Raw genomic sequence first — 27,739 nt, 5'->3', positions numbered from 1 at the left:
CAACATGTGGTTCATGCACGATGGAGCTCCTGCACATTTCAGTCGAAGTGTTCGTACGCTTCTCAACAACAGATTGGGCCTCCACGCTCTCCTGAACTGAACCCTCTTGACTTTCATTTATGGGGGCATTTGAAAGCTCTTGTATACGCAACCCCGGTACCAAATGTAGAGACTCTTCGTGCTCGTATTGTGGACAGCTGTGATACAATACGGCATTCTCCAGGGCTGCATCAGCGCATCAGGGATTCCATGCGACGGAGGGTGGATGCATGTATCCTCGCTAACGGAGGACATTTTGAACATTTCCTGTAACAAAGTGTTTGAAGTCAAGCTGGTACGTTCTGTTGCTGTGTGTTTCCATTCCATGATTAATGTGATTTGAAGAAAAAATAATAAAATGAGCTCTAACACGGAAAGTAAGCGTTTCCAGACACATGTCCACCTAACAGATTTTCTTTCTTTGTGTGTGAGGAATGTTTCCTGAGAGTTTGGCCGTACCTTTTTGTAACACCCTGTAGAATACAGGGAGTTTTGTGTGAACTTGCCTACTGAGTGAAGAGTTTAATTTATTTTCCTATGTTTAATTTTTTTCTTTGGTATTGTTTATTGTCTAATAAAGAACTAAATTCTTTTTAAGTTGGAAATTAATTAAATAAATACATTATATAATTTCAGTAGGTCAGATAGTGTATTTGTTGATTCTTTCTATTATTTTTGCAACTGTAGCTGAAAACTAATATTGTATTATATATAACCATATTTCAGAATGTATGTCTACAGGAAATGCAACGTCCCTACACAGAGAGTTACGTAAAAAGTAAGGTAGCTTTCTATTTATTGTAAAATATGCTAAACGTAAGTTTCTGTTCCGTAAGACATACTATATCTTTTGAAAGGAGGTCTTCCATTCTAACTAGTAACAAAAAAGTTGTCAGATTTCAGTTTAAATCTTCTTTATGAAAATGCCGAATTTTCATAATGGACTAACTTTAAAGTGTCTACGCTTTTAGTGTGTCATGAATATTACTTTCTACCAAATGATACAACTGAACTTATCTGTGTGAGTAAGACATTACTTTTACATATCTCAGTCGAGAAGTGTATTTAATGCAGCAAGTCGGTGGTGGAAACTTTCAAATTTTATTTCCATCGACGTATTGCGTTTGTTTATATTGCATGGCTCCGGTGGGACAAAAAGGAGAACCTGAATAAATCAGCTACAGAATCTTGTAGTGTTACTCAATATCTTAGTACTTATATCGACCTCCGTAATTTGCGCCGACAGTGGTATCGAAGGGTCGTTTTCAACACAAGTAACTTGAAACAATAATAACCTTGGTGTAGGCCCCAGATGGATTTCACCAACACTTTCTCCCACCCTCCTTGTAAGAGGAATAAGAGTGACAGCCGTGGACTGTTGCCATTCAGACGGGGGTGATTCGCTACTGGAGTGGGTGGCGCCTTCCGCGTTCGGAGCGAGATGCGAGAAGAAGGCAGAGAGGAACGCCGCCTGTCCTGGAGGGAGAGCGGGCGTTCAGTCATCAAGCTCAACGTGCGCCACCTGTGGCTGTTCGGGGTGTGGCCACTGGGCACCTGCCCGTTGTACGACGCGTACACCGCATTCGGGTTCGCCCTGGGCGTGTGGAACACCGTGGAGGGGGTGGTGGCCGCCTACTTCATCTGGGGGGACCTGGAGGAAATGACGCTGGTCTTCGCCAACACTTTCACCATCGCCAGCGGCCTGGTCAAACTGGTCTTCTGCACGCGCGACAGGGGTCTCTACAGCGCTCTGGCGCGGCGTCTGGATGCCCTGCTGTCGATGCAGAGGGAGGTGTGCTCCGAGGACCCTGAGCTGGCCAGTATTCTGCACGGCTCCCGGAAGCAAGCGGCGCGCCTCACCGTGGGCATGTTGCTGATGATCCTATCGCAAGCTTTTGTTTGGTTTCCGATTCCGGTCATCGCACATCCCGGCGAACGCCGTCTGCCGTTCGCGCAACACGACTGGGACAACAATACCCATTACTACGGACTCTCGTACGCAGTACAGTGCGTGGCTGGCGTGTGCTTGAGCCAGATCAGCTTCGGTATGGACTGCCTGTTCGCTGCGATAATGATACTTGTGGCTGCCGAGCTGAAGATCTTGTCGTGTCGTATTGGAAAACTGGAAGCAGATGACATTTCTAAGCAGGTGGGAGAAAGCGATGGCCGTTTAGGCGAGACGAGGCTCAGGGCTCGCCAGAAACCGTACAGCAATTTGTGCCAGTGCATCGAAACTCATCAGAAAATTCTTAGGTACGTTGCCTGTGTTGTTTACGCAAGCTCTCTCTCATGCAAGTGTTTTATATTTACCTTCTGGAATATTTATCCCCAAAAACTGCGGTTAACTTTCCTATTTTTTAAAGTGTTCCATAACCATATTTCGTTATTTGTGGTAGAATCACAAGTCTCAGGACCCTTCTGGTGCTTTTGATTTTTGGTAGCCTTTCTTCCTCCGCCTATTAGGAGAAGAAACAAATTCACATTCATTTGCACTTCTCCTAACTTAACGCATTGCAAAGGCAGCAGTATGGATAATGATTAAGTATATCCACCATGAGCAGTTAGTTTTCTTTCGGCTTTCTTTGTTACTGACTAAACGGAAATCCAATCACAACATTAGACGTTTTAGTACGTACAAGAAAGCCGAACAGCTATAAACAGTACTAAATACTGTAGAAAACCCTTTTATCGTTATAATGTTTCTTTTTACTCTTTAGTCAAATGTGTAACGAATGATAATTAATTGAAACTCCCAGCGGTCGACAGGTGTTGTTGATATACCTCGATGGGTACCGCTGAAAATGTGTGCCCCGACTGGGCAACACCTGTCGGCAGCTGAGGGTTTCAATTAATTATCTTTCATTCTAGAGAAGCTGCACGGTCACCAATGGTATCTGTTCTTTCGAGAACAGTTACTATCTTCATACACACACACACACACACACACACACACACACACACACACACACATATATATATATATATATATATATATATATATATATATATAAAGGCTACCCAGCCATTGACCTTCATCTGTGCGAATACGCAGAGGTTACCCGAATTCTTACGGGAATCGTCACCTTAGTGTGCGCGAGTAGTGAGTGTATGGGCAAATATCTATTAGGCAAATTATGTATGTAGATTGTGGACAATTGGGAATGTGGGTCTCACGGGAGGCGTGCAAGGTATAAGTTATGCAGTGGCGCTATTCATCTGTGTTCTCGGTGGCGCAGATGGATAGAGCGTCTGCAATCTCAGCAGGAGATCTCGGGTTCGAGTTCCAGTCGGGGAACAAATTTTCAGCTGTCGCCATCGAAGTATATCTACAACACCTGTCGGCAGCTGAGGGTTTCAATTATCATTTATTCTAGAGAAGCTGCACTGTCATCAATGGTATCTGTTCTTTCGAGAACAATTACTATCTTCATTTATAGAATGTGTAACGCTTTGAAAGTTCTTGGCAGGTTATGACGGTGCACTGCGTGGAAGGCGAAAGGTTGCCTTTGAAGGACAATACTGTTGTTGCGAGGGTGAGTCAATAAATAAGTCGCAAACTCCGTAATACCTCATATCGCTTTAAATTTCCCATCCATATGTATCTAGAATGTGGCAGCACATGTAACTTGAAGGCTACCAATTGACAGTATTCCGCGACTAATGGGTAATGATCTGCAATTAGACCAAAATGACACCAATCGACTCGAAGAACAAGATTTTTTTGAGCCGTGGAACTGTCGGCAAAGCACGTCTATAGCGAAATTCGTCCCGCATGTATTTATAACTGTAGTGTTCAATGGGGTACAAGGAATTCAACAAAGGACAAGAAAAGTCACAAACAATGACCGTCCCGTCCACTCTGATTAATCAGTGATGGCACGTTACTTCCCCACCTAGGGGTATTTCGCTATTATCAGGACACATCGGTGTTGTGGGCTGCAGCATTTTAAGGAACCAAACAAGTTTGTTGTATAACGACAGAGCACTCGTTAGTTACGAACACTGTCTCAAGAATTCTATACTGCAGGCCTTTAACGCCGTGTCGAACGATGGGATAAGTGCTTAAGTTTACTAGAGAAATATGTTGAAAAGTAAAATGTATTATAGGCTACGTATTGGCTCACTTTTACGTATCACCTACCCGGACACTATTAGCGCCCCTCAGCTGAAGCTTTAGTTACGACCCTTGTTACCGAGGGGACATCCAACAGTATGTTACGTACTTCGTCTAACGCTAAGATAGTTATAGAGGCAGAGTGGCACGTTGTCAGAATAGCGTGCTTGTGCTGGGTGTCATACAGACACAGAATCATAAATACTGAAGAAAAACCCGTAGAAATTATCTTTTAACACATATGAGCTTTATTCTCATAGATCAGTAGTACCTTTCCTAACTAATGACTGTAACCTTAATACTTACTTCCGTCCACAGTTCGTACAACAGGTTCACAGTTACAAAACTGCTCTAACGGTATCTCGTTACAATAACGAGTCATCTATCCCAACCTCTCTCCTAACCAAAACTCCTGAAGAAGAATTCTTTTACCTCGTTAAGACTCCATGAGTAAAGCATAGTTGCCGACCGCAGAACTTCTATAAAATTGTTTCTCACCGGCGGTGGTTGTTAAGTAAATTTTCTGGCGTGCACTTTATACGCATTCATAAATTATTCATACTGAACGTAATCTTTACAAGGTATATTGCAGAATGCTCTTAATGTTCTTCGGATTGTCATAATCTACTCACAGTCATCGAGTTGTCACCATTCGTCGGAAACCATGAGTGTGCTTAACACACTTACACAGAGATCACGCATTTTACGATTCTAAGAGTTTGCCTAAGTAGCTCTCTAATCTAACAGGGCACTATCATTGAAAAAAGAAAAACACTAATCGCGTAAAGAAGATAGCACGCTGGCGACATGCACAGCTTTTCTAATGTTAAAGATACGCATCTTCTAGAAGAAACGGATCCCCAGGAAATTTCTCATTAAAGTTGTATGTCTGGTTCCATAAAGGATGAATTATTATTGTCCAAGGCTGGAGATAAAAGTACTTTAATGTGGTATGGCTTCTGTAGACCGAACTACACGCACCGCGGAAGAACGTTGCCTGTAGCACCAAATCTCGACGCGTCTTCCGAAATTCAGGAAGTCTACCACTGCTGCACATTCTATATTCACCTGACAAACAATGGAATACAATAATTCATTTTGGAGATTCCCTTGTTAAAAAGTTCATGGAGATGAAAATGTCAGAAAAATCTCATAAAATAGGAGAGCGGCTGTTAATTAAAGAATGCGTGGCCAGCCATTATTTCCACGGTTTGCTCTCACAGGAAAGGCAGAGAACACAGTGAAGCAACGAAAGCGGCAACCCACTAGACAGCTGAGTTTCACATATCCACCTGCGAGGCGCTGCCATCTGGCAGCGTGGTCTGTCTTGAAATTAAGATAATGGCGCCTATGCGAAAGAATACAGCCCACTATAAAATGTGGGACCTAGGCAGCCGATGTCAATCTGTGATGGTTCATCTGAACATTTCTGGAAATTACACAGATGAAGTACCGTTTGTGGTAGTAAATTACGACCGGTTGGACTCTATAAGCATCATGGAGAAATATAACCCGTCGAAATGTAAATACCTGAGTTAGAGCCGAAGCACTCATGAAACTAGTACAATCTTTTTAATGCATTATACATTGTAGACAGCTGATAATGGCTATATGCCCCACAGTACACTGTAATCTAAATAAATTAAAATTATATTTTTATCAAAAACAGTGGCAAAATGTTATTATTCAAGACAGTTTGTGGTAGCGGTAGGCACTGTAGATTGTAATACATTTAGAAGCACTCTCCTGCACCCATTATGAAACTAACACACCTAGGCGATAGATTATAACGGAAACATAGTCACTATCTCAAGGCAAGGTTCCGAGATCGAACACCAGTTCGCCACACGTTTTTAATCTGGCAGAAAGTTTTATTTTTATTACCATTTTGTAGAGAGACAAGCATAAACTATCAAATTTTACCTTCTATCAAAGTAATTCAATAGCTCTCTTACACAAAGAAATAGGAAGTCCAACGATAATTCTCTGGGATGATTCAGGTGACCTTCAGACATACGGCTTATGAGAGACACTAACAGAAATATCGTAATTACTCTGTCACATAGTGTTCTCTTTTCTCTTAAGTAGTACTAGAGGAGGAGGTTTGCCATTTCCTCTATAGGAATTGTGAATCATGTGTAACGGTATCACAGACACGACTGCGACAAGTGCTTCAGTAAATGGCGTATTGTGTTTTGTGTTCTTGTGGGTGATAATAGTAATAAAATGGAGATGATGGGACATGGACTTGGCACGTAGAATATACTTCTCGAAAAACGCACAAAGTGACTTTTGAACACAACATCCATAGCCAATGATCTACAATAGAGCCAAGACGCTGAGCTACAATAAGCAGAGGTTTGGAGATCAGATCAGCAATGTCATTAGCAATCAGGTCTCGCGATCAGGAACGTTATGCCACCATCACGTCGGCCAAACAAACAGGATAAATTTTTGTTTAGCCATTTAGGATCCAAATGGCGAAATGCAGGAAGACCGTCAACACTTTAATTAGGAACTACTGCACACAGAGTCACGAAGATGAACAAATCAATGGTATTGTATTGCAGTGAAATATGTAGATTTAAAGTTTAAAACTAGCAAACTAAGAATTTAAAGCGGAAATACGTATAAAGCAGATATCTGTTTCACGGATCTTCAGCTAAGTTGTCTACGAACTCAAATACTTATACTCTACATCTCATCATGTAGATGGTGATTAAGGACTTTCTACTTTTATAATATATATGCATTCTATCAGTTAGTCAAGAATTTCGTGAACAAACGGTAAAAAGATTGTCATAGACATGGGCTTGTATAAGCAACCTTCTTATTCCTAAAAATTATAGAACAATTTGAGATGCACAGGGTTGTAGAAGAGTGGAACTTTTAGTTACAGAAGTTAACTAACCTTTTCCCCATGAATGTTCCAATGTATGCATTTGGCATGCATGTTGTACGTGCATTCTCCTACTCTTTGCTTCTCCCTCTTCCTTCCTCTATCTGCCTACCTCATCCTCCTACCTCTATATGTCTATCTCCTCCACTCTCTCTCTTCACCTCCTCTTCTACACTCTCTCTGTCTGTTCGTCTCATCCTCCCCCTCTCTTTGTCCATTTCCTCCACCTCCTCTCTGACTATATTTTCCTCCACCCCTCCGACCACATCCTCCCCTCTCTCTTTCCATCTCCGACCCCTCCCCCCCTCTTTTCTACCTGCCCTCTACCCTCTATAGCTTCCACCTGCCTAATGGAACTTTATCCCTCTCTCTGGCCAATTCCCCCTCCCCATCGCTCCATCCCCTCCTCTATCCACTTCTACCTGCTTCCAACCATGCTCATAGCCACATGTAGCCCCTGCAGCATAGTTCAGTAGAAGTCTTATACTGCTCCCACAGCCCATCTGTCGTGTAGGGCAGACTACATATCAAAGATTTGAAAATAATTTGTTTGTCCCTGACATACAGGCCACCTCCCAAGGTAGGTCAATAAAGCACGCCGATTCTACGACTCCTGTCATACCAGGTAGGTTACATTTCAAGCCCCAGATAATTTCTGGCCCCAGATAACTGTTTCTTGCTGTGGCATGTAGGATGCCCTACAAAGGAGGTTGATTTGGCAGGAAGATACTGCTCCCAAACTACATGCCTGTTGTGCAGGGTAGATTATAAGCTAGGAGTGGAAAAAGCCACGTTTTTGCCTGTATTTCCGCTGGTGTTGGAGCTGCGAGGCTACAAACCCGCCGGCCGCGGTGGTCTCGGGGCTCTAGGCGTGCAGTCCGGAACCGTGGGACTTCTACGGTCGCAGGTTCGAATCCTGCCTCGGGCATGGATGTGTGTGATGTCCTTAGGTTAGTTAGGTTTAAGTAGTTCTAAGTTCTAGGGGACTGATAACCACAGCAGTTGAGTCCCATAGTGCTCAGAGCCATTTGAACCATTTGCTACAAACCCAATATTGTGCTGATACTCGTGAAGCCGCCTATTTCTATACCAAATTTGGTTAAAATCGACCCAGTAGTTTCTGAGAAAATCCCAGGCACACACACACACACACACACACATACACACACACACACACACACACACACACACTGCCTTATTACTATTATTCCCAATTATACCGCTCGAGGAGCACGTGTGAACGTGATTCAATCACAGGTTCACTTCGCTGTTTCGTTTCTTTTCTACCCAAATCCTCTTCATTAGGTCATTGTGCTTTTCTTACACTCATATGTATACTTTATCTCTGTAGCTTCCTTTGTTGAGACTTCGTAGAGTATCTTTCTTTTGATTTTGCTTCTGAACTGCTTTATGATCGCAATTTCTTCTTCCGAAATTTTCAATCTTTGCAGATATTCTTGCGCTTATTTTATCCAGTTGGTCTTTAATTTGCTTGCATTTATCTTGAGAAAAAGTTTCTTTGTGAGGCTTTTTTCATCCATCCCACATAGGTGTCCATCGAATTATAGGTATCTTTTCCTAAATTTATGTATGATTTCCTTTGTAGGTCGTGTCGGCTCATGGTAGGTGAGTGGTCAGCGCGACGGAATGTCATACCTAACGGCACGGATTCGATTCCAAGCTGGGTGTTTTGTTGTCCTTATCATCATCATTTCATCCCCATCGACACGCAAGTCACCGACGTGGCGTCAACTCGAAAGTCTAGCACCAGGCAACCGGTCAACCCGACGGGAGGCCTAGCCACACTGCATTTGTAGGTCGTCTGACCCACATTTTGCCTTGGAGAACGTGCCACAGAGTTATTAGGAATTTTTCGTTCTTGTTTCTCTATGTCATTAGTTGTTGTCATCCCGCTGCAAACTTGTGGTAAAACAATCGTGTTCTAGTGGCATAGTTTTGCGTTACGAGATGATTCCATGTCTGTTTCTACGCTTTTTCCGCTTAAATGGTTCAAATGGCTCTGAGCACTATGGGACTTAACATCTGAGGTCATCAGTCCCCAAGAACTTAGAACTACTTAAACCTAACTAACCTAAGGACATCACACACATCCATGCGCGAGGCAGGATTCGCACCTGCGACCGCAGCGGGCGCGCGGTTCCAGACTGAAGCGCCTAGAACCACTCGGCCACTCGGCCGCCCTTTTGCCGTTTAAATATTCTTTCTGTGTTGGAGACAGAGTTCTGTCCGATGGGTTGGATGGTTGTTGAAGTAATTGAAGTGAGTGACCTGTGAGACTTTTCCACACTGTGTTTTCATAGAAAATTAGGAGTCCGGTCTTATGGGAAATATCATGTAATTTATCTAGCGCTATTTTGGCTTCAACTTCGTTGTTTGACAATATGGGCAGGTCATCAGCAAAGGCCAGGCATTTCACAGTGAACATGTTTCCTTCCTCTTTTCCAATGGAGATACCTTTTCCCATTCTCTGAAAATTTTTTACGGTACGATGTTGAAGAAGGGTAGTGATAAGCTGTCTCCTTGTCCGGCTCCTGTCTAAATTTCGAATGTGTTTGACATTGCTTCCATGAATTAGACTTAGAGGTGATTTCTGATTTAGTTTCTCGAGTATTGGTTCTGGAATTTCTATCGACTCCTAATTCTTCTAGGCTGTTAAGCAGCATTTGTCTGCCAACGGGAACGTAAGCTTACTTGATATCCACAAATATGACTGTTGTGTTCTGTCACTGTCTGATGTGAGGTATGGTTGAGAGGTTCCCGATCCATTCAGTACAGGATCTGCCTTTACTGAGTTCCGCTTGGTTCTCGCCTGTCGGTGGGTCCGTTTGCAGCTTAAGTCAGTGGAGCAAAGCCTTGGAAGGTATTTCATAAATTATTGGAACAAATGAGATTTCTCTGGAATTGTTCGGAACTGTTTGGTCTTATTCCTTGAAGAGTGTATTTATTAAGACGCTCTTCCATTCTTTTGGGATTTTTTTTCTGTTTTGCAGGATTCTGATATCATCCTGTGAGGTTTTGTAGTCCATTTTCCATAATTTTGCAGTAATTCTACATCTCGATTTACATATCTACATCTACACAGATAATCCGCGAGCCACCGCAAGACGCGTGGCGGAGGGTACCCTGTACCACTACTTGTCATTTCTCCTCCTGTTCGACTCGCAAACAGAGCGACGGCAAAACGACTGTTTGTACACCTCCGTACGAGCGCTAATTTCTCGTATCTTATGTTCGTATGCCTTACGCGTGTTGTATGATGGCGGCGTGAGCCGTTCGGCAGTCAGCTTCGAATACCGGTTCTCTAAATTTTTCCAACAATGTTTCTTGAAAGGAACGCCGCCTTCCATCCAGAGATTCCCATCTTCACCAGGTGCTCTATTGTTTTTTAATGATTCGCTTATTTTCACTGTTTCTTCATGAGAAGGTTTAAAGGTTGAAGCGAATCAGGATTTTGTGCTGGTGTTACAATTCGGAGCTGTCCACGTGGATCTTCGCAGCTGAGGAATATACTGAAGTATTCGGCTAGAATTTCACAATTCTTCTTTGTATTAGTTCTCAGGGATCCATCAGTTCACCTGAAGCATAGGATAGGAGGCTGGTTGCCAGTTATGTTCTCTCTGAAGGTCTTGTAGAAGTGGGAGGTATTTGCATTTTTATCGTGGAATAACACGCGATTCCCCGTACCTCTACGAATACGTGCCAGTTTCCTGTTGTTTTATGACTACTGTCCTCCCCGATAGCTGAGTGGTCAGCGCTGTGGGCTGTGACTCCAAGGGGCCCGGGTTCGATTCCCGGTTGGGTAGGAGATTTTCTCCGCTCATGGACTAGGTGTCGTGCTGTCCTCATTATCATTTCATCATCACCATCGGAAGGCAAAGAGAAACCACCACGGGAATCGCTTCCCTAGACGCTCTTGCTGTGTACCTTTCTGACGAGGCTTCCCTCATGACAAGATCTGCCGTATGGCAGAACACAAAGTTTATGGCTACTAAAATCATTCCACGCTTTAACCCTATATTCTACAATTAGATCGGATGTGATGTTCCTTCACCTACTTTTTCTCCTTCTCGGTGGTTGAGTTAATTCTATTGTTTGCTTCACTTTCTCTGCGGTTGCAGACCAGTTTGTGGTATCCGCCCTATGGATTTCTTGAATGATCTTCGAGTTGTAGGTCTTGGGGATCAGCCCGAAAATTCTGGATTAGTATTGTTCATTCTCTGTTGGGCTGAATTGATTTGGAGTAAATGATGGCCTGCCTCGAAGAATCTTCTCCTCGTCTGTACGTTTACGACCTCTTTGGAATTCCTCCTGGAATAGCAATATCGTCAATCTGGAATTCTCCGAGTGTTTTACTGGAGGATTTCCATGTCTAAAGCGTGCGTTTCTTGATTCTGAGATTAAAATTTTTGGAAGAGCTTATGAGTAGTTTATCATTTTTGTTGGGCACGCTGTAAGAACTGTACACTCCTGAGATTCACTTGTTACATTTTCTTTTCCTAACTACTCAATGAAGTCACCTGTAGAACCTTAATGCCAAGTTTAGGAATTTTGTTCGTGATTTCTTCCAGAGGTTCCCAGGAATCTAATATCTGTCGCTTTTTTCCGTTGTATCCATTTGTTGGTTTGTGTACGTTAATCGTTGTGTGTGCCTTGTTTCCTGATTTCGTTGACACTGCTGAGAGTCTTTGTGAAGGTAACGTAAAGTCAATGACTGTAAGGCTGGTTCAAATGGCTCTCAGCACTATGGGACTTAACTTCTGAGGTCATCAGTCCCCTAGAACTTAGAACTACTAAAAACCTAACAAACACATCCATGCCCGAGGCAGGTTTCGAACCTGCGACCGTAGCGAGCGCGCGGTTTCAGACTGTAGCGCCTAGAACCGCTCGGCCACTCCGGCCGGCAATGACTAAATCCTGGAGGACTTATGAACTGCAAAACCTGTGTCAAATTGTTAATATGCACTGCAGGTTCGCTTTATAGAAATGTAATTCTCAGAATCGAACTGATTTTCATATGTAAACCGGGTTTCTCGCAATGCCACAATGTTGATGCTGAATCTGTCAGTGTACTTGTTAAGTGTTTGTTTCTTTGGTTGCCACAGCCTTGGGGATGATTCTAGAAACATCCCGCAGGCTGTGGCAAACCCATGTCTCCGCAATATCCTTTGTTCCAGGAGTGCTAGTTTTGCAAGGACCTCAGGAGGGCTTCTGTGAAGTTTGGAAATTAGAAGACAAGGTACTGGCGGAATTAAAGCTGTGAGGACGGGGCGTGAGTCGTGCTTGGGTAGCTCAGATGGTAGAGCACGTGCCCGTGAAAGGCAAAGGTCTCGAGTTCGAGTCTCGGTCCACCACACAGTTTTAATCTGCCAGGGAGTTTCTGTAGTTACGCAGACCGTGCACTGCTTGAAGATCCCACATCGCGTCCAGCATTCTCAGTCAGGACAACAGTAACTTCTTCAACAATTTGCTGCGCAATTGGCCGCAAGCCTCTCCCATGAACGATTACCAAATAGCCAGTTAATTCGAACTTCCGAATCATATTCTTCAACTTCGGTGCGGAAAGAGAACCTCTCCGTATTTCTTTGATGTGTCGACACTCGCACAGGCAGGAGCACTGTTGCTGTCGTTTTGTTAAAACAGCTTGACCAGTAGAGCCCTATTCACCTTTGGCAGGCCCATGTTGACTGTCTACACCTGTAATTCACACTGACGTTTTTCTTTCAGCCATGCTGATCTACCACTACCACCACTAACAACGCAAAATCTCTCTCTCTCTCTCTCTCTCTCTCTCACACACACACACACACACACACACACGCACACACACACACACACAGATATGCGCGATGATTGTGCCACAGCTATTAGACACACATTGTGCTGACTGAGGTGACATCCTAATGAGCATGGACCGACCAACATTTTCCAGTATTATTTGCACGTGTTTAGTATCGCTAGATAATAAAAATAGAATTCAGCAGCTTACCGTAATATTTTAAATTAATATCTTCTTCATACATAACCGTACGATACCTTCCAGTGCATTAAACTGTATAACTAAAAGAGGAAATTCAGAGTATTTATTCAGATTCATCAACAGTATATAATATTGCGCATGTAATTAGCATTTTAGCTGAAAAAACTAATTATTCATGTTTAACTGAAAAGACAGCTACACATAAAAGTAAAAAGGCATGTAGGAAAAATTAGAAATACACACACTACTGCGTAAGCATATCTCTTGTTTCATGTATCTTCATTAGGCTATTAATGAATTTTAGTAATTACGAGCAGAAAAATGTTCATTATTGAAAGATGTTTCATGCTATATAAATTTTGATTGTCTTGATCACACAGGAAGAAAATTGCCCCTCGTAATGACTGGGTGTTGTGTGATGTCCTTAGGTTAGTTAGGTTTAAGTAGTTCTAAGTTCTAGGGGACTGATGACCATAGATGTTAAGCCCCATAGCGCTCAGAGCCATTTTTTGAAGAAAATTGCCAACAGCAGTTGTAAATAGATTCGAAAAGGCACCTTTAAGCAATCTGTAATACGGACACAGTCGCTTAAAACTTTAACTATTAAAGGCATACTAGTGTTTGAAGATTAAATATTACCAATGCACGTTCCGTTTTGTGCTTTAGGTTCGAGTGTAACCTCATTGGTTCAGATCCTGTGGTTGAATCCTATGAATTTGAAAAATCCACTACAGGACCCCATAAGAACGGTTTCCTTCCGCTTATGTTTCAGTTAGTACCTATGTCACTCGCGGTGGATGCTTGGCAGCATTACTTTTCAATACCGCTTTACCTCGGAGGACGACTCCCGCAGTCGGAGAGGAAACGTCAGCGGAGAGTTTTATACATCGACCACGGAGTACCTCCCACTGTGGAATCCAGAACGGGCAGCGATCTGTGATGAGGCGTGATCGTCCAATACCATACGACTTACTCATCACTTCAACAGGCGAGCAGCTTCGCCGTTTCCGAGGTTCTCGTTTCCGGCGCCGCAACATTGTGCCCTTTGTCAAAACCTTTAACATCAGTGGATTACCACATCTGCGGCCCATACCTTCGCTATAACGATGCCCACTATTCTCTCTTCCACTTAAATTCATTCATTACTGCGTCACGTACGCGCATCACCACCAGGAGGGATTCACCCTCACTGTAGGCAGTGGTCATAACAGTGCAGTAACATGGACAGATGCGTCAAACTTGTTTTCGGTCTGAAGACCAGAACAACATCATATTTAACCTATGTCACAGATATTTCTACACTGGTTTCATCTGTATCTCTCGCGAATTTCTTCCTGCAGTTTCGTTTTCTCGCATTTGAGTTTATATGATATCAAATCTCCTGAACTATCCATCATAAAATGATACAATTTTTTCCGTACATTTAATGGTACATGTGAATACTGCCTGAAAAACGTGTCGCGAATACAGTAAGTAGTGAAGAAGTAACAAAAAAAACAAATAACATCATATCTGATGCGGCAGTCTTACACGTGGACAGCGAAAGTCTAGTAAGCGATAAACTTTTACCCTTTCATTATTTTGTAGGGTTTGTCGGCGAAAAGAAGTTTCGTAACGATTCGATGATGACGATTTATGGCAGCGGGCGGTAAATATCATGGTCATCAGGGCCCAGGATTTGAAATTAGGTATGAAGTTTATTGAAAGTCAGTATGTACCCTCATTCTAAAATTGGATGAATACACACTGGGTACCGGTGCGTCGTGAACTACACTGTTTTCTCCCCTGCATCCTCACCTCTTTGACAGGTAGGCGGTTCTTACCTCGACAGCAGTTCTTTTCAGACAGTAAGTAATATCTATAACAAGTGTGGTTGAAATCGGTACTGTGGTTTAGGAGGCGATGTGGAACATAAATACGTTCTTACATTCATACAATTTTAAAGTATGTTTGGATTAAGTTGTAAGTCCAATATTACCTTAACTTAATTATAACTTAACAAAATGCTGTAATAACATATAGACACAAAATGTAAGTTCCTGGAATCGGCGTACTAACTCTTCGGCTTTCATAATTCAGAGGCTCAATTTTATATTTGTCCCATTCTTGATGTGTGGAAATCCTGCGTACATTTTGCACATTGTGTGTCAGCGGGAAATATAAAAGTTTTGTTGTTGTTGTCGTTCTTCCAGGTTCGTCGTACGACTGCAGAATACAATGAGCCCCATCGCAATGACGCAGTTCTTCTTCAGCGTCATCGTCGCTTGCATGGCGCTGTTCCAGGCCACATATGTAAGATTTTTGCACAAAACTTGGCTATCCCATAATTTTTTTTTCAGCAACAGTACATAAAAATTTGAAGATCAACTGTACAGCTTAGTAAGAGACTGTTGGAGATGAACAACGCTTTAAACCTGAAGTGGAGAAAAGGCACTCTCTACATGGTGATCAATCGTTAAGGCAACTGCTGTCGCAGCGTGTAGCCGCCCGGAGAGGCCGCGGTTAGGACGGCGGAACGTCCGCAATAAATATCACTAAATATAGTATTGTTTGTCGCATAAGTTATTTCTAAAATATATAACATAACATAAACACTTCAAAAGAAGAGTAAGTTGTGAAAGTATGTTAAGGGGAGACGAAAAGCAAACAGGCTCCAAAATCCATTTTTAGATATTTGCGTATTTGGAAAGCTCGCCATTCCCCGCATAAAAACTTTTCTGTTTCATATAAATACCACAAATTGCTCGCGAACTGTGATTTTTTCCCTGATGCTCTGTGCGATTTGGCATTCAAATTTCGTGCTTGCTTCTATGCGTCATTCAGAGAAAATTGCACCGATTTCGATATTTCTTGTTCCCCGTTTGCTACCTGTACTGTTTTATTGTGTCAAGGCTTTCTACACTGTATCTACTATCGACACTCTTAGTTATGATCGTGTTTGTTATTGTTTTCAAGTACTATTGTACGTACTTTACCACGGTGAGTAAGCACTGATTTATATTCTCTCCGGTTTCAGACATTTTTATCGAAGTGGCACAAACAAAGAAAATTTAGCCTGAAGCAAAATTCAGAGGAAAGAAATATGTAAAGCTAAATAACGTTAGTGGGTCAAAGGAACTAAGATTCCTGAATGTAAAGAAGCACCTCAAGAGAGAAAGCGCAATATCTTCGCGGCTTTTTCTCACAGTAAGCTTTTGTAGATGAATACTCGTTTGGAAATATTGTGTTGAACTTCAGCATGCTCTGTGACTTTATGTTAAAAAATAGTGTATGAGGTAAATGTAGTGGTAGCACGTTTTTGGGAATCAATGTCTTCGCAAAGGAATTGTGTCAAAACTGACATTGAATTGTACCAAGCGTGTAGCAGTTGCTACAACAATGGTGTCACAAATGAAAAATATTGTGACTATTACATAATTTGATACCAGCAAGGTAATTAATATAGAGATTCTAAGCAAATATTTCACTTGCCTCACTGAAATGGAAATGGAGCATGAGGACAACTGTCAGAAGAATCATGCTGGTTCTAGTGGTGGCATGGAAGTAGCATGAGTTCTCAGGATCATCAATCGTTCAGCGGCAAATAGAGATGTTAGATACAAATAGTGTTTAAAGGATAGTGACAGCAGGGCTTCCGACCAGAAATGTACACAAGAACACTATGGTTCTAGTGTTAAATCTCCAAATTAGAATGCATTTGGAATGTGCGGAAGAGAATGTGGTCCAGGTTGAGAAGACTATTGAAAGAAAGAACAAAGATACTACTGCGAGATGCCAAAGAGATAAGTTGTGAAGGTCGCCTGAGAAACGCTGAGATAGATTACGTAACTGCTGTAGCATGGCCATAACAAAAAATGTTGAGAATTCAGAAAACGTGAAGATAGCTGTATGGGCTATGTTTTTTCCATAAGCTTTCCCCAAATGAAAATTCTCAGCATTTTATTTGCCCAAATGATCCTGACACTTGATGCAAGTGTAGGAGAAGCACAACATGCGACCGCAGACATTCTTTATCTGCTGCAACAATCAATGAAATTAAACTTATATTTAGATATCTTAGATAAGATACTTTGTTGAAGAAATGTCTTCATGGGCACAAAGTAACAATGCGGACGCGATCGAACCGCGGTATTGACCGTCTAACACTAAACTAACCAAACACAGTTTTTGGTAACCGGTTCCAAATGAAAGAATTTACACATTCGTTTGCTGTGTTTTCCCATTCTATTCAGCGGGTAAAATAACATTGGCAGAATGGGAATTGAAATTGCCTCCCACCTGCCCTTGAGCAAGAAGACGCTGAAAGTGTCTCCCTTCGTTGGTCAAACATTTCTGACACCTGCTTAAGAGATTTATTATTACAATCTGCAGTTCTATCAGAAAAATATCAGCAATATCTTGACTATTCTTAGTTTTAAATTAATCTAAAGCTCGTGGATCGGTTTACATACTTTCTCTTTTAATGCTTCCCAGACAAAAAAGCCTAAAAGAAGCGCCTTTCAAAATAACTACGAGTGTTAGAACAGTGCAATTTTTGCTGAATGTGTGTAACATAAAAGCCTAAATTCACAAGTAAAATTAACGAAACACTTCTTACAGATTCCAAGGAATTTTTTAAATCTGTCTGTAATAAAATTTCACTTTTTTCTATACATTAGTGGAAACAAAACAGTTTCTGTTCGATTAAATAGTTTATGTTCGATTGTTGGTTCTTGATTTACTCGTAATAAGTTATCACCATCCGGAGTACAAATTGATAGTATTTCATATTTCTAACTCTTTTAGTTCAGAAAATAATGGTACCTAAAACTCATAATACTTGATTTTGGAAAAATCATTTCAAAGTTTAATATTGTAATTCCGATATAGTCATTTGTGAAAATTATATATATTAATATTTTTCTGCACTATACTTAGCATCATCTGAATCGTATTGATCTTTTCTCTTCTTGGTTCCTCGTTTTTTTCTGTCTTGCTTCTTCTCTGCATTTTAAATCACCAACTTCTGCTGTGCAGTTTACCTCCATCTATTAAACATTAGCATCGAACACAAAGCTGAACGAGGCAACATCCGATAATGTGTGGAAGAACGACGACTTGTAAAAATTGTGAATAACTGATTAAACTACAATAATATTTTGCTAGAGTCGATGACCTTTCACAAGTTGCCAACAGCTATCCTGACTTCATGCGGACCTGTTTCCGCTCAGCCCTCTGTAATTGTTTCCTGGAAGAAGATACGGCCTATTATTCTCTAACCGTTGATGTCGCACCACATTCACATTTTTTTTGCTCTTGCAAGGATACCTCATGTGTTAGGTTATGCTTTTCAGAACTCCAGTAACTGTTATCTTGTTAATTTACATATTCGGCTTGGTGGAACCATTATTCGTCCGAAAAGAACGTTCGCTGACGGTCAGTTTCTCTGTCATTCACCCTTTTCACAATCCATGCATACAACTCCATCCTCTATGAGGGTCACCCTGCTTAACTCTTGTACTGTAGTTATTTCATAGGGTTGTAGCTTCGGTAGCTCCATACCTGAACAGAGACGTAGGAAATTCCCATTAGATGAGAAAGAGGTCGAACTCAATTCCAGGAAGGCTTTCCCGTGCTATTCAAAGTTTCTTCTCAGAGCACTGTACTTGGTTGCCTATGTTTCCTGCAGGAACACTTCCTGTTCCAAATTTATTTACCAATCGATGATTTTTACTACAATTAGGAAACTGAACACCAGAAAATTCCTGTAGAAGTAATCTGCTGACTACACGCACTGATTCTGTAAGCATGCATGAATCATACCTGAGTACTCTTTGGCGAATAAAATATTTGTATTTCCTCATTTCACTTGGAACATATTCATTCAATACACTGTGTGCATTGCTAACGAAAACATGCTCTCTGTGCTAGATTTCTACATACAGGCCTCGCAGTGGCTGGAGAGAGAGAGAGAGAGAGAGAGAGAGAGAGAGAGAGAAAAAAAACAACGGCCGTTTGAGCTAAGCACTGATCACCCTGTATTTTTTTAGACGTCCAGTCGGGTAGTATGTTCATTCTAGAATTATTTCCTGTCACTCTGTCACTAAAACGAGTCCTTACGTATCAATCTGAACTAGAAAGCAACATAGCAAAGAAATGCAAAATCGAAAACGTTCTTCTCGAAGTAATGTAACGTAAATATTCTATCATAAATCCAATTTTAAGGAAGTCAATTTTCCGTTTCCACTATAAAGTGATAATTAAGTTCTTTTTTAAATTTGTTTTTCATTTCGTTGCATTAATTTTTGTAGTCAGAGGTCTAGGAAATATAAAAAGTAGCATTGGTTTATGAGATGTGGACATTTATTTCAGTTTTGAGTGATCTCTGGTATGCTTCTTTCTTGCTTGTAGTTTTATTTGGAAATAAAATCTTGTGAAGTAAGTTAACTCTCCACAAGCAGCTGGTGCTGCTAGTATCTGACGATACGTTGTAAGGTAATTGCGTGAGTTCTGCTTCGTTGTGCCCTGACTGAAATCCCAGTTACCTAAAGCGTTGCGAACAAGTTCGAACGTACGGCTCTGAAGCCGAATTAACAACATCACAACTTTATGTTTCTTTATATCGATACGTGCAGTGTTAATTTTCGTACTGTACTTTATTACTCATTTCTGCTCGAATGAAGTATTTACGCAGTGCCACGTAAGTTTATCGTTTAGATCCTCAAGTGATTAGCGCAGGCCCGTCATTCATGTCGTATGGTGGCATCAGACACCCTTATATTAATCCGTGTTCTTACCAACAGTATCGCCTATTTGCTATTGGTCATGAGATGTGTTCTGCCCACAATGTATAAGCGTGGGTGGAACAGAGTGAAGGGCGTGACTAAATAAAGCAATTTCCTCTTTAACGGAATAGCTGCAATAAGTGTAGTCCCAATAAATGTTTTCAGTTACATCCGTTTTACAAGTTTTCGATTTGTTGGTTGGGTTGTTTGGGGAAAGAGACCAGACAGCGAGGTCATCGGTCTCATTGGATTAGGCAAAGAAAAAAAATGGTTCAAATGGCTCTGAGCACTATGGGACTTAACATCTATGGTCATCAGTCCCCTAGAACTTAGAACTACTTAAACCTAACTAACCTAAGGACAGCACACAACACCCAGCCATCACGACGCAGAGAAAATCCCCGACCCCGCCGGGAATCAAACCCGGGAACCCGGGCGTGGGAAGCGAGAACGCTACCGCACGACCACGAGATGCGGGCTAGGCAAAGAAGGTGAAGGAATTCGGCCGTGCCCTTTCAAAGGAACCATCCCGACATTTTCCTGGAGTGATTTAGGGAAATCACGGGAAACCTAAATCAGGATGGCCGAACGCGAGATTGAACCGTCGTCCTCCCGAATGCGAGTCCACTGTCTAACCACTGCGCCCCCTCGCTCGGTACAAGTTTTCGAGTATTAGATGGGTCGTATTAGACCGCTTTCAGACTTTCGAAAAAGATTGTAAATAATGGCCTGGTGCTTCCTGTCGGAAGATTCAAGTGGCGTCCTGGAGACATTTTCTCTGGTGGCTCAGAAGTCCAATGCAAGAGCCGACTTGCCGCCTACTAACGAGGCAACTATGAGTCACTCCAGCAGAAAGGTTAGTCATAAGCTCATGCCTGCGGGATCGTTTTGCTGCTAAGTTGTTAAGCCGTACTTGGTCGTGCATCTTGTTTCCATCCGCAGTCAGTTTTCTCCACTTGCTGCGACCGTCAGCGAGTTGCTCTCATCTGTCACTGTCAATATTAAATGCGCACATATCACTCTTGAGGCAATCCCTATAGCGTAGTGAAGATCTTCCACGGGGTCTCTTTTCTCCCGCTATTTTACTGAGCAATGTGCACCGGGGCAGACGGGAGTGGTCCATACGATGCAGATGTCCTAACCACCGCAGGCGACGTTGCGTGAGCGTGGCAGTGACACTCTGTTGTTTTGTAGTTTTCAGAACCATGCTGTTTGTCACATGATGCTTCCATGATATTCCCAAGATGCTCCGAACGCACCGCAGGTGAAAGGCGTTGAGCTTTATTTCCTGTTTGGCATACGGCGTCGAAGTCTCAGCTCCATACAGGAGAGTACTCAGCACACAAGTACTTTTGTCGACAATGTAAGATGTTTGTTGTTCCATGCTCTTGTGCGGAACTTTCCGAAACTACTGGCAGCCTTTCCTGTTGGTGCATTTATCTCGTCAGCCAGGGAGAGATCTTCTGTCATTACTGAACAACGACGGCATAATTTATCGACTACCTTCAACAAGGAGCCGTCCAGTTTGATGACAGGTGGATCTGTGTATCCTTGTACCATGACAACCATCTTATTTACGTTTATAGACATGGAGAAGAGCTTGCATGCAGTAGAGAATTTATTCACAAGCTCTTGCTTGTCTTGAATATGCGCTACAAATGCAGCATCGTCAGCAAATAAAAGGCTATTTACAAGCAAGTCTTCTTGGAAGCGCTTGGATCTATGTAAAGAAATGTTGTAGACTTCCTATCGGCTCTGGTATACAGATGAATGCCCAGGTTAGTTTCACCGAAAGTAACTTTGAGGAATGATGAGAAAAAAAAATATTGAACAGAATGGGTGCCAATACGTAGCGGTGAAGAACCCCTCTTTTCACAGCAAACGGGTCAGATGTGATTCCGTCGAAGACCACACCACCTTCCATATCTTCGGTAAAAGCCTTGATCATCTTTAAGAGCTTTGGAGGGCACCCTATCTTCGAAAGTACTACATATAGTCCTTCTCTGCTGCCTGTGTCGAAAGCCTTATTTCGGTCAATAAAGGCAATGAACAGAGGGATTTTTTGCTAGCGGCACTTTTTCTGAATTTGCCGGAGTGTGAAGATCATATCAACTGTAGATCGTTGGGGACGAAACCCACATTGTTTCTCATGGTACATGCGTTCGGAAAGCTTCTGAAGTCTGCCCAACACCACATGGGCAAATGTTTTTCCAGGTATACTCAGAAGTGAGAATGTACGATGACGGTTGCAATCGCCACGATCACCTTTACCCTTGTATGAAGTAACAATATTGGCATTGCGCATGTCTTGCGGCGCGGTACACGCAGCCCAACATTTCAGTGAGATGTTGAAAAGCAGTGGGAAAACTGGCTTAAGTTTTAAAATTTCTGTGGAGATGTTGCCTTTGCCAAGGAACTTCCCATATTTAAGTTGTGAAGTTGCTCTTTGAAGCTCCTCCATAGTAGGCGTGACATGCAAGTAATGGTAAGGTGTCATCTGAGGAATTTCATCCACTGCGTTTGGACTAATGTTGATTGGATGTGGGTAGAGACTACAGTAATGTTCTATCCAAAGGTGCAATTGACGATTTCGATCTGTATGACTTTTCCATTTGTTTCCTTGAGTGATACGCTCTTCTTTGGTATGGGTCAAATGGCCCGTGTGACACCCGAGTACACACCACCAATGTCGCCAGCATTCAAACAATCCTGTATGCCAGTGCAAAGGAGTTGATGCAGTTGCGCGGACAGTGCGTTGAACAGCTGTCTTTGCTTTGCTTAGCTCCCTGCCTGTAGAAATGCATGGGTTTTTATGCCAGATGACAGTGGCCTGACGCTTAGTCTCAAGGAGAGGTGTCAGGACATCTACGTTCTCGATGAACCAATCCTGGGATTTTGCTTCCAGATTACTGAACACATTTCCAGCCGTAACGGTAAGAAGCGCTTTTACCTTCTGCCAGTCTTCAGAAATAGGAGCGGCTGGGTCCCAGGAATCCACCTCTGTTCGTATCTCGTCACTAAATACTTATACAGCAGCAGTGTTTCTTTTTGGCAAAGATCAATTTTTCTTTTGCAAGGTATTCTGGAAGAATGAATCTTTTTAGTCACGAAGCGCACTTTGGTCGCTACTAGTGCATGATCTGTGTCACAGTCTGCACTAAGGAAAGAACGTGTATGAAGAAATTAACACAGATCTTTCCTTTTATTTAGAATAAGATCTAACTGGTGCCAATGTTTTGATCGGGGGTGCACCGTGGAAACCTTGTGCTACTGTTTGCCATTAAAGTATGTATTGGTGAGACTCAATTGATACTTTGCACAGAATCCAAACAACCGTAGACCATTTTCAATCATCTTACTCACTCAGTGTTTGCGTAGGCAGTCAGGCCAAGTGGCAAAATCACTACCAATACGAGCGTTGAAATCACCAAGGATGCATAGACGATCCCCGGAATGCACTCACTGTACCACATCGCTGAGTTATTCATAAAACTGATTCATGGCATCTGCAGATGAGGTAAGTGTTGGTGCATATACAGATGTCAGCGTAAGTGGTCCACTACTTGCTGTGAAACGCAGAGTCATAATGCGTTCTGAGATCCAAATTGGAATTTCGGTGCAAGACAGCAAGTCATTGCGGACAGCAAAACGATTCCGTTCTGTCTGGGGCTAGCTAGCAACATCTTTGCCCTTCCAGAAAAAAGTGTAGTTTTTTTTCCCTTATTGAGCCTTCTTCAGGTAGCCTGGTTTCCTGAAGTTCTGTTATAGCGATATTGATTCTTACTAGACCTAAGTCGATAGCAGCCTTTTTGCGTAGCTCTTGTGAGCTGCCACAGGTGTCCGGAAAGCCTTGCAGCGTAATGCTGTTGTTCCATGTACCGATGCGTAATGACATATCTTTACTTTTTATTTTATTTTTTATTTTTGTAGCAGCGGGTGTAGATATTATGGCGACGACTTCTAGCAGTGCTAATATTGGAACAATCGGCAGCAGGACGGGCTAGTACCTAACCGACTGGTTGCTCAACAATAATCCAATAACAGTCTTAATCGCATTTATTATTGCTATAATACCGCCAACCGGTTTCAACCCGACGTAGGGGTTGTCTTAGTTTCCTGCCGTTATGTAGACACCACCATCAGTCGTCCAATGGTGTAAACGCCCAGAAGATGACCCCCACGTCGGGTTGAAACCGGTTGGCGGTATTATAACAATAATAAATGCGATTAAGACTGTTGTGAGCAAGATGTATGAGACAGGCGAAATACCCACAGACTTCAAGAAGAATATAATAATTCCAATCCCAAAGAAAGTAGGTGTTGACAGATGTGAAAATTACCGAACTATCAGTTTAATAAGTCACAGCTGCAAAATACTAACGCGAATTCTTTACAGACGAATGGAAAAACTGGTAGAAGCGGACCTCGGGGAAGATCAGTTTGGATTCCGTAGAAATGTTGGAACACGTGAGGCAATACTAACCTTACGACTTATCTTAGAAGAAAGATTAAGAAAAGGCAAACCTACGTTTCTAGCATTTGTAGACTTAGAGAAAGCTTTTGACAACGTTAACTGGAATACTCTCTTTCAAATTCTGAAGGTGGCAGGGGTAAAATACAAGGAGCGGAAGGCTATTTACAATTTGTACAGAAACCAGATGGCAGTTATAAGAGTCGAGGGGCATGAAAGGGAAGCAGTGGTTGGGAAAGGAGTGAGACAGGGTTGTAGCCTCTCCCCGATGTTATTCAATCTGTATATTGAGCAAGCAGTAAAGGAAACAAAAGAAAAATTCGGAGTAGGTATTAAAATTCATGGAGAAAAAGTAAAAACTTTGAGGTTCGCCGATGACATTGTAATTCTGTCAGAGACAGCAAAGGACTTGGAAGAGCAGTTGAACGGAATGGACAGTGTCTTGAAAGGAGGATATAAGATGAGCATCAACAAAATCAAAACGAGGATAACGGAATGTAGTCAAATTAAATCGGGTGATGCTGAGGGGATTAGATTAGGAAATGAGATAATTAAAGTAATAAAGGAGTTTTGCTATTTAGGGAGTAAAATAACTGATGATGGTCGAAGTAGAAAGGATATAAAATGTAGACTGGCAATGGCAAGGAAATCGTTTCTTAAGAAGAGAAATTTGTTAACATCGAGTATAGATTTAAGAGTAAGGAAGTCGTTTCTGAAAGTATTTGTATGGAGTGCAGCCATGTATGGAAGTGAAACATGGACGATAACCAGTTTGGACAAGAAGAGAATAGAAGCTTTCGAAATGTGGTGCTACAGAAGAATGCTGAAGATAAGGTGGGTAGATTACGGAACTAATGAGGAGGTATTGAATAGGATTGGGGAGAAGAGAAGTTTGTGGCACAACTTGACTAGAAGAAGGGATTGATTGGTAGGACATGTCCTGAGGCATCAAGGGATCACCAATTTAGTATTGGAGGGCAGCGTGGAGGGTAAAAATCGTAGAGGGAGACCAAGAGATGAATACACTAAGCAGATTCAGAAGGATGTAGGTTGCAGTAGGTACTGGGAGATGAAGAAGCTTGCACAGGATAGAGTAGCATGGAGAGCTGCATCAAACCAGTCTCAGGACTGAAGACCACAACAACAACAAGACTGTTGTTGAATTATTGATTAATCATACTAATCGCTCCTTCTCTCCACAGCCATGTTATCCAAAAATGACTGGTTGCTGCCCAGTTTGAAGCGGGAAGTGACTGGCCAGAGGACCTACGTTGGGCCCTCCCAGTGTCAATGGCGACCGCAGGCGACCGCTCCGACGCCCTTTAGAGCAAGCTTATGACCGGTAACATCCGCTATCCTTGTTATTTTGATATTGATGGAGTGTCATTGTCGTGAATGCTACTGTGCAGTTTTTAGGTGGTGCCTGGGACGCAGTTTTTAGGTGATGGCGAGCTTGCCCACTAGTCGTGCCATCCTCTGGACCTGGCTGACTGGTTCCTCAGGAGCGAAAATACGCGACGTGCGGAGTCAGGTTGGTTGCAGACAATTGCCACTCATTTGCGGTTGGACCGTACTTGCGCCTTAACGGAAGTACCGATTCTGGGTTTCAATTTGGAGTTGTCCCTCTCCTATACGGATGGCATGCCATTGCTAGCGTCCGTATCTCCGAAGACAAGAGATGGGAAACAGGATACGATAAAAGGAAAGAAAGCGCGTTGTGAGCCACACTGTGTCTGGCGCTTCTGCAGAGGCTTGGGAGGCCCTGCCGGTAGGTACCACCGGCATGGCCCTCTGCTTCCCTGGAGCACGGAGCACGGACATTGCTACTCTAAGGCTGTGTCTCCTGAGAGAGGAAAAAAAGATTATAAAGTGTCTAGGAAGAGTAAATGTTGTATCAGAGCATAAAGTTTTCGATGAAGTCACGGACCAGAGATTAAATCACCGTATTGAACAAATCGACCCACACCCACTAGTGTCTAAGAAGTGTTAACATAACTCAGAAATTCAACCTGAATCATGTAATGTTTAAATATCGCAAGAAAACAGAGTTCATGGATGGGGTCATGAGTACACTTACAAGCATGTTTCTATCCGAATTACAGCATTTTAGCTGAATTTCAATATGTTATATTTAATTCATGCCATAGCGTGTAAACAGCTTAACGAATCTTTGAGGTATTTTGCTTGGATGTAGATCTTTACAGTAGCTCTTGTTTGACATAGCTCTCTAGCTATATAATTGTACCACTATTTTAAGCTTTATTAATTACTGTAGTGATGTCTTAAATTTACTCGCTATAACTTTGACAATTTCCGTCGTACAGGCAGTTCTTAGTGTCGGCGGTCTCGTTTCAACGATAGAAACGAAGATGTCTGTTCAGAATTTTCGTAGCACTAACGAATCATGCATAATTTGATTTTTTTCTGCATACAATGGTCAGATCCATACAAGCTCTAGCCACCAACAATCGACGTTCACAGAGGAACTTTCCGCAGACTGTGCGTACAGTTGACCGCCACCTGTTCCTAGCACGCCGAGTGTTCCACGCAAACACAAGATTCTGACTCGTGTACCAGTCTACGTTTACACTAAGCTCCACCTTTAACACCCTTGTGTAGTTTTCCCGCAGTCCAGCCCTGTGCTCTGTCTCTGCACCACAAGCTCCTGGGCCGGTGCTGTGACAGCCTGCTCAGGCTTTCATTTACTTGCCATCTATACTTATCGCGCCCCAAGAAGCCGTTTCAGTGTACAGAAGGATCACATAAGTCCATCGCTGTCTCCATGAGAAACTGGCGGTGATGACGTTCCAACTAGTACTGTTGTGTTCGGCTCAGTTTATAGTTGAAGAAAAGTTCCCTACTTCCCACAATACAGAAGGTTGTCCCGGCTCTTGTTGAAATTCGGAAAAGACGCTAGTCCTTGAATCAGTATCATCAGATAATTTATACAAAGAGCGGATAGTAAGCTACATTAGCTGGTCAGAAGTATTCCAGACATCTATTACTTCAAATGGTTCAGATGGCTCTGAGCACTGTGGGACTCAACTGCTGAGATCATAAGTCCCCTAGAACTTAGAACTACTTAAACCTAACTAACCTAAGGACATCACACACGTCCATGCCCGAGGCAGGATTCGAACCTGCGACCGTATCGGTCGCGCGGTTCCAGACCCTTAGCGCCTAGAACCGCTCGCCCACTCCGGCCGGCCATCTATTAGTGGATATTAATATATGGTGTGTCCACACATAGCCTTTATGTCGACCTGAACTTTGCTGTGGCTTCATTGAGGTGTATAAATTCTCATGGAGAAAATGCAGCCCATTCTTCCTCAAGAGTCGAAATCACATTAGGTAGTGATGTCGCACGGTGGCGTCCGGAAGAAGTCGACGTTGTAACGCGTGCCAAGGTGTTCCATTGGGTTAATGTCGCGATTTTCAGGCAGTTTCAGAAACG

General features: G+C 42.5%; 1 protein-coding gene across 1 annotated transcript in view; it reads left to right on the top strand.

The window, feature by feature from the left end:
- The first annotated feature begins 1,480 nt into the window (after positions 1–1,480).
- The window catches only part of LOC126204126 (odorant receptor Or2-like), a 58,994-nt gene continuing 32,735 nt past the window's right edge, over positions 1,481–27,739 (top strand). Inside the window, exons 1-2 of the mRNA XM_049938540.1 lie at positions 1,481–2,292; positions 15,243–15,342. Of these exons, the coding sequence (XP_049794497.1) occupies positions 1,481–2,292; positions 15,243–15,342 (912 nt within the window). The remainder of the gene's footprint in view (positions 2,293–15,242; positions 15,343–27,739) is intronic.

This window comes from Schistocerca nitens, chromosome 9 (assembly GCF_023898315.1).
Source record: "Schistocerca nitens isolate TAMUIC-IGC-003100 chromosome 9, iqSchNite1.1, whole genome shotgun sequence".
Classification (NCBI taxonomy): Eukaryota; Metazoa; Arthropoda; class Insecta; order Orthoptera; family Acrididae; genus Schistocerca; species Schistocerca nitens.
The sequence above is the reverse complement of the archived record's forward strand: the minus strand, read 5'-3'. Positions and strand labels throughout refer to the sequence as shown.